Source organism: Lathyrus oleraceus, chromosome 5, assembly GCF_024323335.1.
Source record: "Lathyrus oleraceus cultivar Zhongwan6 chromosome 5, CAAS_Psat_ZW6_1.0, whole genome shotgun sequence".
NCBI classification, from domain to species: Eukaryota; Viridiplantae; Streptophyta; class Magnoliopsida; order Fabales; family Fabaceae; genus Lathyrus; species Lathyrus oleraceus.
Window position 1 is genome coordinate 507902423 of NC_066583.1, and position 13963 is coordinate 507916385.

The 13963-nt window shown below is 34.3% G+C and overlaps 2 protein-coding genes across 2 annotated transcripts; both read left to right on the forward strand.

Moving 5' to 3' along the window:
• Positions 1–6741: 6741 nt before the first annotated feature.
• Positions 6742–8573, forward strand: LOC127085861 (transcription repressor OFP6). The gene is made up of 3 exons (XM_051026421.1): positions 6742–7507; positions 8194–8227; positions 8477–8573. Exon 1 carries the CDS (start codon positions 6778–6780, stop codon positions 7465–7467), a length of 690 nt encoding a protein of 229 aa, XP_050882378.1. The 5' UTR covers positions 6742–6777; the 3' UTR covers positions 7468–7507; positions 8194–8227; positions 8477–8573.
• Positions 8188–10059, forward strand: LOC127081658 (secretory carrier-associated membrane protein-like). Its single transcript, XM_051021893.1, has 8 exons — positions 8188–8227; positions 8477–8750; positions 8839–8880; positions 9107–9152; positions 9239–9306; positions 9502–9550; positions 9832–9897; positions 9991–10059. The coding sequence occupies exons 1-8, from the start codon at positions 8188–8190 to the stop codon at positions 10057–10059; spliced, it is 654 nt and encodes a 217-aa protein (XP_050877850.1).
• The last annotated feature ends 3904 nt before the right edge of the window (positions 10060–13963 follow it).

Sequence of the window (13963 nt, forward strand, 5' to 3'; positions counted from 1 at the left end):
TAAATCCACTATAATAGTATTAGTTTGAAGTTCTAAACAACCTCTGGTTTTACAAACTTCTCACTTAATCACTACCCGTGGAATTTCTATCTAAGACTCTCATAGATATGAAACCCTTCTCACTTCCATTCAATTACACAACAATGATAACAACTGAAAAATAATCAAAGAACAGAAGACACACTTCCAATGAAACAGAATGCACTCTTGCTTAAAAGCTCATGAGTGATTCATAATTACAACTCAATAAACTCAGTCAAATTCAAGTATCAAAGAGATACTAGAATGACTCACAAATAACAAAAACAACTAAAACCCTAATTTTCCAATGCTCAAGTGTAGATCTCTCTTATGTCCATTAGGTTTAGTAACGTCCTCTTTAAATAGCCTTTGGTAAGCATGGGCTTAGGCATAAAAATCAGCAGATCCAAAACAAATAAAATAAAATAAAATCTGATGTCTCCTTAAGTGTTTTGACATCGGTTTTGCATAATATTTGATCAAATCAAATTTGATGTCTCTTAAATGTTTTTCCATCCATTATGCAAAATCAAATCTGATGTCTCCATGAATGTTTCGACATCTAGTCTGCAGAATCAAATCAAATGTTTCCTTAAATGTTTTGACATCTATTATGCAGAATCAAATCTGATGTCTCCATAAATGTTTCGACATCCAGTCTGCACAATCTTCTGCAGAATCAAATCTGATGTCTCGATAAATGTTTCGACGTTCAGTCTGCATAATCTTCTGCAGAATATAATCAAATGTTTCCTTAAATGTTTTGACATCTGTTATGCAAAATCAAATATGATGTCTCCATAAATGTTTCGACATCTGTTCTGCATAATCAAATCTGATCTAATGTTTCCTTAAAATGCATCAACATCCCTTTTTATGAAACAAGTGCATAGCTGAAAACGAAACAAGAGTTCCTAAAATAAACCTTCTTGGAAAGCCAAATGTGATAGCTAAATATTCAAAGAATCTTCAGATATTTCATAATAAAATAATTCTTCCAAGAAGTAAAACAAAACATGCAAAGATGTCTAATAAACATGTCATGACATCTTGTTTTGATACAAGTTTTAACAAAATTGTTGTCAATCATAAAAACACAGAACTAACAATCTCCCCCTTTAGTAAATTTTGGCTAAAACAACTTTTTCATCATATAGTTGGAGAAAAGATAAAAAAAATAGCAATAATCACAAACACGAAAACCAAACACTTGGTATAACACTAAGACATATCATAGGCACACGCAATAGAAATAAGTAGTAGAAACCCAACCTCACAAAATAGACATAGAGAGAAATAAACTTTCACACTCTAAGCCTCCTTCAAACACAAAATGTTAAGACATTTTGTCTGACATCACAACAAGCACACAACATCCTAAGCACAAACAAAATTCTCTAAAACAAAATGTCAAGACATTCTGTCTGACATCACAACAAGTATACAATTGCCTAACCACAAACATAACTCTCTGAAACAAAATGTCAAGACATTTTGTCTGACATCACAACAAGTACACAACAACCTTGGTACAAACAAATCAAACCTCACCTGAATGTCATGATTAGAAACATAAAAGTAACTCCCTCTGTCACACAGGAAACATACTCCCTCTCAGAGAAACAACCTTCACATAGAGAATAAAATAAGTCAAGAGCACAACTAGCATAACTCTTTACTATTTACTTCCCCTTTTTAGCCAAAATATGAAAAACCAAGCAGACATTCATCAATGGCAACAAAGCAATATAGAAAATCAGTAGCAGAACATGTGAATTAGAGGTACAAACAATGGCAGATAGAGGTTCAATATTTAGTGCAAAGTCATATAAGAAACATACAAAATCAAACAGAAAAACAAACAACTCAGATGTCAACAGAAGCATTTGATTCATTCCTTGCTGGCTCAATGTTTGACTTAATGTCTTCCATATTCTCTGAAGCATCAGTCTGCTGAGATGATGTTCCAACATCTTCATCAACATCATTCCCTTTTACAATAATAGAATCATCAACCACAACATTAATGGATTCCATCATGCCCTTGGTTCTGGAGTTAAATACCCTGTAAGCTCTACTATTTGTAGAGTAACCAGAATATATCCCTTTAAGATTCAGATGTCCAAGCTTCTGGTGCCATAAATTGACTTCATCTTCCTTGGACATTAGGAATGTGGAAGAAAAAGTAGGTTCATGTGGAACAACCTTGGGTTTCCACTCCTTCCCAGTTTTAATCATTAAATGATTAGCCCTAAGATGTGTTGGATGTTTTGGATAAACATGCAGTCTGTAGCAGAAAGACTTTATATGTCCATATTTACCATAATAATGACATTTCCAAGGCAAAAACTTGACTTTAGTTTGAGTTTCTGATATCTGGAAGGATGTTGTAACATTTATTCGGACATCATGAGCTCATACTTCCTTTCTGGAGGAATAAATTTTGTCACATGGGTTTTTCCTTGTTTATTTTGATATTGGTAATTAAAACTTATACCTTTTAAGTTTCCATCCTCTTTTCCAACTTGAAAAATTTCATCTAGCATATCAGACCCATTGTTCAACCTTTTTATGGATTTGCTCATGTTTTCAAGTTTAGAAGACAATAGAGTTACCTTATTTTCAAGATCAATGACAGTAGATAAAAGTTTCTCTTTTTCAGCTGTAGTTGAGCTATGATTCTCTTCTGCTCTTCTCCTGTTTTACACACCTTTTCACTTCTGACATAAAGCTCTTTGTAGGAATCAGTTAATTCTTCATAAGTGACATCCTCATTACAAGAATCTTCATTAGATTCATATATACCAGTGAAAGCTGTAACATGCTTAGAAGTTTCATCATCAGTTTCACCTTCAGAATCATCAGACGAAGAAACAGACAAGCCCTTCTTTTGTTTCTTGAGATACGTGGGACATTCTGATATGATGTGACAAAACCCCTCACATTCATGACATTGAATACCTTTTTCTTGGTTGGGATTTTCTTCTTTTCTTGATTTTCTATGGGAATCACTATTCTTGCTGATGTTAGATGAGATGTTCTTGACATTTGGTCTTGACTTCCTGTCCATTCCCTTCAGCACCTTGTTGAATTGTCTCTTAAGTAGTACAATATCATTATACATTCCCTCATCAGTATCCAAGTCACATTGGTCTTCTTCGTCTTTAGTGTTAGATACAAAAGTTATGCTCTTGTTCTTCTTTTCAGATCTGTCACTAATACCCAATTCAAAAGTTTGGAATGGCCCACCAAGTTCATCTACTCTCATGCTACTGATGTCTTGGGCTTCTTCAATGGTTGTGACCTTCATGTCAAATTTCTTAGGTAGGGACCTGAGAATTTTTCTAACAAACTTTTCTTCTGACATTTTCTCTCCCAAGGCACTAGATGAATTTGCAATTTCAAGAACATTCATGTGAAAATCATGAATACTCTCATCATCTTTCATCTTTGGATTCTCAAATCTGGTAGTGAGAAGCTGAAGTCTAGACATTTGCACTTTAGATGTGCCTTTTTGGGTGGTTCTAAGAATTTCCCATGCATCTTTGGCCATAGTACATGTGTTTATTAACCTGAATATGTTTTGTCAACTCCATTGAATAGGGCATTCAAAGCTTTGGAGTTTCCAAAAGCCAATTTATTTCTTCCTTATATCAGTCCTCTTCAGGCTTAAAGTGAGTAGTAGCCTTCCCATCTTTATCCTTCACAAAAGGATGTTCCCAACCCTTGATGTCAACTTTCCAACTTTCCATCTTTATCCATATATTTTAGGAATGCCACCATACGTGCCTTCCAATAGTCATAGTTGGTGCCATCTAAGATGGGTGATCTATTAACAAATCCTCTTTTCATGGAACCAGAAAGTATCTTCCTTGTATCTCACTCAAAAATAGAGCATGATGCCTGCTCTGATACCAATTGAAATTCTGATACGCAGATATCAGATGTCGTATGCGATGTCACAACACTAATATCAGGACTTTACACAACAATAATAGTAAGCAGATAACATATGTCGTATACGATGTCACGACACCAGGATCAGGACATGTCACATCATAAACAATTATGCATAGAACATATGTTGTATATGATGTCACGGCACCATGTTCTGACATGTCACACCAGAAACAATTATGCAGATAACAAATATTGTATATGATGTCATGACACCAGGTTCAGGACATGTCACACCAGAAACAATAACAGTGTAAAAAGAAGGAAGAAAATAACACATGTCAATTTTTAACCCAGTTCAGTGCAACGTCACCTATATCTGGGGGCATCCAAGCCAGGAAGGAAATCCACTATAACAATAGTTTGAAGTTCTAAACAACCTCTTATTTTACAAACTTCTCACCTAATCACTACCCGTGGAATTTTTATATAAGACTCTCATAGATATGAGATCCTTTTCACTTCCCTTCAATTACACAACAATGATAACAACTGAAAAATAATCAAAGAACAGAAGACACACTTCCAATTAAACAAAATGCAATCTTGCTTAAAAGCTCAAGAGTGATTCACAATTACAACTCAATAAACTCAGTCCAACTCAAGTATCAAAGAGATACTAGAATCGCTCACAAATAACAAAAACAACTAAAACCCTAATTTTCCAATGCTCAAATGTAGATCTCTTTTGTGTCCATTAGGTTTAGCAACGTCCTCTTTAAATAACCTTTGGTAAGCATGGGCTTAGGCATAAAAATCAGCAGATCCAAAACAAATCAAAGAAAATCAAATATGATGTCTCCTTAAATGTTTTGACATCTATTATGCAAAATATTTGATCAAATCAAATATGATGTCTCCTTAAATATTTTGACATCCATTATGAAGAATCAAATCTGATGTCTCCGTAAATGTTTCGACATCTAGTATGCAGAATCAAATCAAATGTTTCCTTAAATGTTTTGACATCTGTTCTGTAGAATCAAATTTGATGTCTCCATAAACTTTTTGACATCTAGTCTGCACAATCTTTTGCAGAATCAAATCTGATGTCTCGATAAAGGTTTCGACATCCAGTCTGCACAATCTTCTGTAGAATAAAATGAAATGTTTCCTTAAATGTTTCAACATTTGTTCTGCAGAATCAAATCTGATATCTCCATAAATGTTTTAACATCTGTTTTGCAGAATCAAATCTGATCTAATATTTCCTTAAAATGTCTCAACATCCATTTTTATGAAACAAGTGCGCAGTTGGAAACGAAATAAGAGTTCCTAAAATAAATCTTATTGGACAATCAAATATGATAGTTAAATATTCAGAGAATCTTCAAATATCTCATAATAAAATAAGTCTTCCAAGAAATAAAGCAAAACATGCAAAAATGTCTGATCAACATGTCACGACATCTTGTTCAACATCTTACTGTGATAGAAGTTTTAACAAAATTGTTGTCAATCATAATATATATATATATATATATATATATATATATATATATATATATATATATATATATATATATATATATATATATATATATATATATATATATATATATATATATATATATATATATATATATATCCGAAAACAATGTATTCACAGCGAAGGGTCTAGCTTACCACCACTAGACCTATAGTTCCCTATAATTCCCTATAGTTCCCTATAGTTCCCAAACCAACTATCTCTTAAGAAGATGACCAACTTGCTCACGGAGGTTTGGTTTCATCCACACTCTTTGAACTATAACATCTATAATTTCTTCCTCTATCTTTGTATTGCTATCACTATTGTTGTACACTTTAGCATCCCTATAACCAAAACTTCAGAACTTAAGTATTTTTGAAATAACCAATAAAGAAAATAAATCATGTCATATAAATATATTTAACTAGATTATCATATCCGCGTAACATAACAATTATTGACAAAATTTGACAAAAATTGACTAAATCGACTAACTGAAGTGTATTTAAGGGACTAATTTGTAAGATTTTTTAGATAAAAAACTAAAACGAAATATTAAATTAAGTTAAGAGACTAAATCATATATTAAATATTTAAAAGAACACTAATAAAATAGTAGAATTATAATATCATTTCTCTAAAAAAAAACGCTATCAAAATCTTTAATTTTTTTTTCTAGCACACAATAATTGTGTTTTCATAAAAAACAACAACGTTAATATATGGGTATCTGTCAAATTTTTAATAGCATTTTAATAAAGAAAACACTATTATATTGACGCTATTATAAGTTAAAATTATAATAGAGCTAATTTATTTAATATTTATATGATTTAGCTATGTGCTTGACAATTGAAATCAAAACTAAATTTACTTTAATTAAGAAAATAAGTTTATTAAAAGAAATGATGTTTAAAAAGTATATAATTTTTTTTTTTTAAATTTAGTTGATTGAGTTAAAGTCAGTATTTGCATGTTGTTGAGATATTTATGATAGATAATTAGGGGGTGATAATATCTAGAGTTTGGGTAAAGTATTATAATATCCGTTCTCATATTCATAATTTGAAGAAAAAAAATATTTGAATGGATATCAAAGTTTACTCAACGAGTATCTAATTACCCGTATCCTCAATTCTAATATAAATAAATCCATCAATTAAAAAAATATCATAAAATTTTAAAATGCTGTCAATTAAAATATCATAAATAAATCCAAATTCCTTTTCCCAACTAATTTTCCTAAAATTATTCCCCCATAAAATAACGTTACCCATAATAAACGCAAAGTGAGGATCTTATAGTTAGGATATTTTGTGAAAATTCAAATGATTACTCTCATATACCTCAAAGGTCAAAATTTATGGCTTCAAACCTTCGACCCCTCCACATTGCTAAAAACCCTTTCTCTCATTAAACAAACATTTGGCAACCCTCCATTCCTTACCTTAATTCCTTGTCAAAAACCAAAACATAGTCCTTTCAAATTCCATTCTAGCTGTACAACGTTAATGTCTTTCAACATCAACAAGAAAAAGTTCTTGAGAACACTCTTTTCATCTAACAAAAGTTGTGGTTGCCTCAAAATAAAACCCTCTAATGTCCTTGAACCCTCCCTTAAACCTAAAATCTCAATTTACCAAAACCAAAATAAATACCCTAGCAGCGCCACTTCCTCCGCCACCACCGACGACGATGATAAAGTTTTGGCTTCCAGTCCCGTATGTGAAGCCAAAACTATTCATCACAACAACAATACTATTTTAAAATCAGGTACGAAACTCATCGATAGCATTGCAGTTGAGAAGGAATCCAAGGATCCATACGAAGATTTCCGAAACTCCATACTTCAAATGATATTAGAAAGAAAGATCTACGCAGAAAGAGAACTTGAAGTGCTTCTTGAATGTTTTCTTCAGCTTAATGCAAAGTGTCACCACCAAGTTATTGTTGAAGCGTTCATGGAGATATGTGAAGAAATATTCCCTAAGAAGCTTCACATTGCGGTTTCAAATTGATGTTGTTATTTAGTTAGTTATTCTCATCTATTATTGTGGGGTAAGGGTTGGAAGGAGCTGAAGCACCATTTAAAATTTATTGAGTAATTTTACTGTAAAATTATAATTCTTTAGTTATGAATATTTATCACGTCATAATTTGATGTTCCAATGTTTTATGATATTTTGGGATCAGAGTTTTCTACCTCGTCACTTTTGTTGGATATTGCCATGCTAGTTTCAGTTCCTTTTGTGATTTCACTAAGTCAATGATTAAATTTACTTTTGAGAGAGAAAATAGTGGCGGCTGAGACTTTGTGTGAGGGGAATATAAGGGAGGAGGTGGGAACTAGGTTCAATTAATTTTAAAAGTATTATAATGTATACATTTAAAAATTAAAAATAAATAAAATATTAATGTTAAATTTATCGAAGCCCAAAAACCAAGAAAAAAACACCTCACCCTATTCCCCTCAAGTCTTTTATAAAAGGTTGTACAAGTATGATGACATTTGAAATGTCCCTTAGAAGATAAGGTAAGTTGATTTCTGGAATAATGCATCTTCTTAAACATGTTTTGCCCTCTATAGATCTTGGTGTCTTCTATTTGATGTTTAGAATATATATGTTGAAATTTATTTTTCCGTTTACTCAGAATATATGAAGCCTTGACTGCTAGTTTCTTAGTAACTATACATGCCATGAAATTTACCTACATTTCATTTCTTTTGATTTGTCAAAATGCAGGAAGTCAGACGCAAAGAAGAAGCCATTGCACGAGGTAGTTTACGTTTCCGGTATTTGGGATTACGTTTAATTGTTTCTTTAGTTGGTTTTTTGTTTGTGTCGGCATTCAATTGAATGCCAGAATAGAACTACTATTGAGGATTCTCTAGATATGCGTCGACTTATTTTACACACTTGATTTGTAAACTTATCTCCTAGAAAAGATTGGACTGGTGCTTTTACCTGACAATCGATATCTGAAGTTCTACTTTTATCCTTGGTGTGTAATCACTTTGTTTTGCAGCTGGAATTGTTATTGAGGAGAAGAACTGGCCACCATTTTTCCCAATTATTCATCATGATATCGCAAATGAAATTCCAATTCACCTTCGAACATTGCAGTATGTTGCATTTTTTTCGTTGTTAGGTAAGTTATCTGATCCTGTTTTCTTCTTGTGGGGAAGGTTATTGGTAGAGCAAGGTAGTACTGTGTTGGAAATACCTTCATCGCGGTCCGCCCCTAGTTGTCTAATTGCAGCATTTGGGTTGTCTTCATTGCAACCTCCAGCATCTTCACTGTATTGGTGTGAAGTGGTGGATTTAGTTAACAAATATTCCACAGCTCAATCTGTTGTTATACTAAAAACAATATGTAGTGTGATACAGTCCATTATCAATGATGGTTGATGATAGATTATATGATGCAGGGTTAGTGTTGTGCCTTACATGGAATGTTGTATCTGTCACTGCAGCTTGGATTAAGGGAGAAGGTCAGTTTATATAAGTAGTAATCAACTATCTAAATGCCCCAACTGATAAACAGTACTTGCATTCATGAGAACAAGTTAATATGGATATTATGGCCTAGCAGGTCATCTTTCTGATTTGTGATTACTCTCTTGATCGTGGATCCTTTGCTTTGTTACTTTTGCAGGACTGACAGTGCTATTAAGTTTGGATGGTTTTTCATGTTTTACCTGGTATTGACTATTTTGCTTTATGCATATCAGCTTTAATTTGTATTTGGACAAAATTTAATTAGCCTCATTTCTTTTTCTGATTACAGCTTCACATTGGATTCTGTATCTTAGCTGCAGTTGCTCCTCCTATAGTTTTCAAAGGAAAATCCTTGACGTATGTTGACTTCCTATCCACACACACACGCCTCATTTAATATGAGTTTGTTGCTTATTACTAATTTCTTATGTATATAGCTTGTGTTATCCTCATTATTTTGGCCTTATGCTTAGTGACATCTTCTTATTGATGCAGAGGCATTCTGTCAGCCATAGATGTAGTTGGTGACTATACTTTTTCTTATTGATGCAGAGGCATTCTGTCAGCCATAGATGTAGTTGGTGACTATACTTTGGTTGGGGTAAGTATGCTTGTCTTGAAGTATTCATGATTCCTGCGTGTGTTTCATTGTTATATGTCGTAACATTTCCAATTTGTTTACATGATTTTACACATGCTAAGCCGGTTTAACATTTTTCACACAAGCCACATTACAGTTCTAAAGCAAATACTGCAGAATCCAAACAGTGAAAAACTTTCTGCTTCTAAACTACTGAAAGTTGGTTTTATTTTTGTCAGACTTTCCACTTTCTGCTTCGAAACAAGTGATAATTGGTTTTGTTTTTGTCCATTTTCTTGTAGATTTTCTACTTCATTGGATTTGGATTCTTCTGTCTTGAAACATTGATCAGCATCTGGGTTATCCAGGTTTGACTATACTTATATATTTAAGCTTTTTTTCTTTAGACAGATGCATCTTTCGCCTGCAACTTGCTCACTTTTTGCTTTGGTTGCATACAGCAAGTATATATGCACTTCCGTGGTGGTGGTAAGACTGCTGAGATGAAGAGGGAAGCTGCACTAAGATGAAGCAGTTTGTGAAGGCAGTATGAATGTCCTGTGTTTGGTTGTGTTGTAAATTACTTATAGGAATTGTGATAAAAATATTTCATTTGAGATTTTTTGTTTCTGGTTCTCTTTTGTTTGATATGCTACATGTTACTAGTATATTATAAGCAGAAAGTGTAGACATTAAGGGGTTGGTTAAAACATGCTACATTTTATGGAGTTATATATAGTTTTGTTGACTAGATCTTTCACTTTGTCAATGTTGAAATAATCTGCACTGTAATAAATATTCATTATATTTCTAATTCAATGTTGAAATAATATGCACTGTTGTAAATATTAGATTGTAAATAGTAATTATTTCTATTAGTAATGAGGTCCATTAGTCAAAGCCCATTAGGTTTTCTATTCTCTCTTATTTAAAGCATGTAGATGTAACATGTAAGAATCACTTTTTAATATATCAGTAAAATATTCTACAACATGGTATCAAGAGCTCCCGATTTTTAAAATATTCTACAACATGGTATCAAGAGCTCCCGATTTTGGGGGATTCGCTTCCGCCTAAACCCTAGCCGTCTTGTAGCAGAGTCTTTTTTTTTTACTGCAGTTTGTTGTTGTTTTTGGATGTTTGGGTCATTGTTGTTTTGTGTTGTAGCACATCGTGCTTCTTGTTTTTGTTCACTCATCTTTGAAACCCTAACCCATCCTGTTTCTTGGTTTGTTTTCTCTCGATTGTCCTTTCAATGGCTGAGATTATTAACGATCAACCACCTCCACCTCCACCTCCCACAAATCCACCAGCCCCATTTAATGCTAAGGATTTTGTCCTTCAAAAAGGTTATATGCTTGACTCCATGAGTAAGCCTTCTGGTTCTGGGTCTCTAGCAGTTACTGGTAAGAGTTTGTGTTCCCGATCTCTTACTATTTGTGGTAATATTCCTAAGAATGCGTGGATTCTTGACTCTGGTGCTACTAATCATATGACATTTGATTCCACATTATTATGCTCTTATACCACACCTTCGAGTATTCCTTATATCACTGTTGCTGATGGCTCTCATGCTTGTGTTGTTGGCACTGGAAATATTGACTTGCAACCTCCATTCCAGTTGCAATCTGTGCTTCATGTTCCCACACTTTCCCACAATTTAATTTTCATCCATAAGCTTACCCGTGATCTGAATTGTAAAGTAATTTTTTCTATGTCCCATTGTGTTTTTCAGGACCTTACCACGGGGCAGACGATTGGAATTGCTAAGGAAAAGGAAGGGTTATACTACTTCTCTGATGACCATCCAAAGGTGTTGTCCTCCTGTTTCCAGTCTCAGTCTTCCTCTTCAGCCTCACAAATTTGGCTTCAGCACAAGCGTCTCGGTCATCCTCCATTTTATATAATTAAGTCTATGTTTCCGTCGTTGTTCTTACACCATTCTGTTGAGTCTTTTAAGTGTGATGTTTGTCAGTTGGCAAAACACAATCGTGTATCTTTTTCGTCCAGTTTTAATAAAAATGATGAACCTTTTGATTTGATTCATTCTGATGTTTGGGGACCTTCCCCTACCTCTAATATTTTTGGTGCAAAATGGTTTGTCTCATTTATTGATGATTGTACTCGGGTAACTTGGATTTTCTTAATGAATACTAAATCCGAAGTACCACAAATATTTATCCAATTTTATAATATGGTACAAACGCAATTTGGGAAAGGCATAAAAAGAATTCGTTCTGACAATGGTAAAGAATATGTCAATCATACCTTTTCCAACTTCACTAGTAAACATGACATTCTCCATGAATTCACATGTGTTGACACCCCACAACAAAACGGTGTCGCAGAAAGAAAAAATCGTCATTTACTTGAAGTTGCTAGATCTCTCCTTTTTCAAATGTCTGTTCCTACCTCTTATTGGGGTGAGGCAATTCTTACTGCTGCCTATCTGATTAACCGGGTCCCATCTCGAGTGTTAGGTAATAAAAGTCTTGCCCAATTTATGCTTTCACGTTTTCCATCTGTTCCTATCTTACACACTCTTGAGTCTCGCATTTTTGGTTGTGTTGCTTTTGTTCATGTTCACAAACAATATCGCAATAAATTGGATCCCCGTGCTGTCAGATGTATCTTTCTGGGTTATGCACCCAACAAAAGAGGGTACAAATGTTATCATCCTCCAAGTCGAAAATTCTTTGTCTCCAAAGATGTCACCTTTCATGAAAATGTGTCATATTTCACTCGTTCTCAGTCTCAGGGGAAGAACATAAGTGACTTAGAGTCAGAGTCAGAGTCTGAGTCTGAGTTTCTGATCCTTGGTCCTAGCCTCCCTAGAACACCTATCAGTGTTCCCTCTCTTGAACCCGAGTTGTCACCTAGTTTGAGTTTGAGTCCTAGTTCAACACCTGAATCTGAGCCAGTAAGTGTTCCTGGGCCTTCAAGGCCTTCTGTTTTACAGGAATCAACACCTCCAACACCAACTCTAGTGTATCAGAGAAGAAGTAAACCTGACCTTCTCCAGAAACAAATTCAATCGCCTGAACCGGAGGTAAGTACTGAAAATGATTCCTCTAGTGATGATTGTGCCATTTCTGATACTTGTGAAACTAATCCAGTTGATTTACCCATTGCTTTGAGGAAGGATAAAAGATCTTGTCCCTCCCTATATCGACACCCTATCTCTCAATATGTCTCCACTAAACATCTTTCCACACAATATCAAAGTTTTATTGCAGCTGTTGATTCTGTGAAAATCCCATCATCTGTTGAAGAAGCATTGCAAAATAGAAATTGGGTCCAAAGCTATGGATGAGGAAATGAGAGCACTTGAAAAAATGGTACTTGGGAGATTATTGAAAGGAAAAGAGACAAAAGTCCAGTTGGATGCAGATGGATCTATACTGTAAAGTACAAATCTGATGGTAAACTTGATCGGCACAAAGCAAGACTAGTGGCAAAAGGTTATACTCAGACGTATGGTATTGATTATGAGGAGACATTTTCCCCAGTGGCAAAGATTAATACTGTTCGAATTTTACTATCTCTTGCTACTTCATGTGGATGGGAATTGCAACAATTTGATGTTAAAAATGCGTTCTTGCATGGAGACTTAGAGGAAGAAGTGTATATGGAGATTCCACCAGGTGTTGGCATAACAAATGGAGCTAACAAGGTGTGTAAATTGAAGAAAGCCTTATATGGACTAAAGCAGTCCCCTCGGGCATGGTTTGGAAGATTCACAAAGGCAATGATGTGTTTGGGTTATAAGCAAAGTCAAGGAGACCACACTTTATTTTTTAAACATTCACAAGGAGGAAAACTGACTGTACTTCTTGTTTATGTTGATGATATTATTATTACAGGAGATGATTTGATTGAGAGACATTTCCTCAAAGAGAAATTATCAGCAGAGTTTGAGATGAAAGACCTTGGGCAACTCAAGTATTTCTTGGGAATTGAGGTAGCCTACTCAAAGCAAGGCATCTTTATTTCTCAAAGGAAGTATGTGCTTGATCTTTTGCAGGAAACTGGCAAACTTGGATGCAAACCTGCAAGTGTTCCCATTGAACAAAATCACAGGATAAGATTTGAGGAGGAAAGTGACAAAGTTAACAAGGGTCAATATCAGAGATTAGTGGGAAAATTAATTTACTTGGCACACACTAGACCAGATTTGGCATATGCAGTCAGTGTGGTGAGCCAATTCATGCATGATCCGAGGGTGAGACATTTGCAGGCTGTAGACCGCGTTCTACAATATCTTAAAGAAACTCCAGGGAGAGGACTTTTGTTTAAAAGAGGTGGAAATCTAACTATGGAGACTTACACTGATGCGGATTATGCCGGATCAGTGAGTGACAGAAGATCTACGTCAGGCTATTGTACTTTTCTGTGTGGTAACCTTGTAGCTTAGAAGAGTAAGAAGCAAAGTGT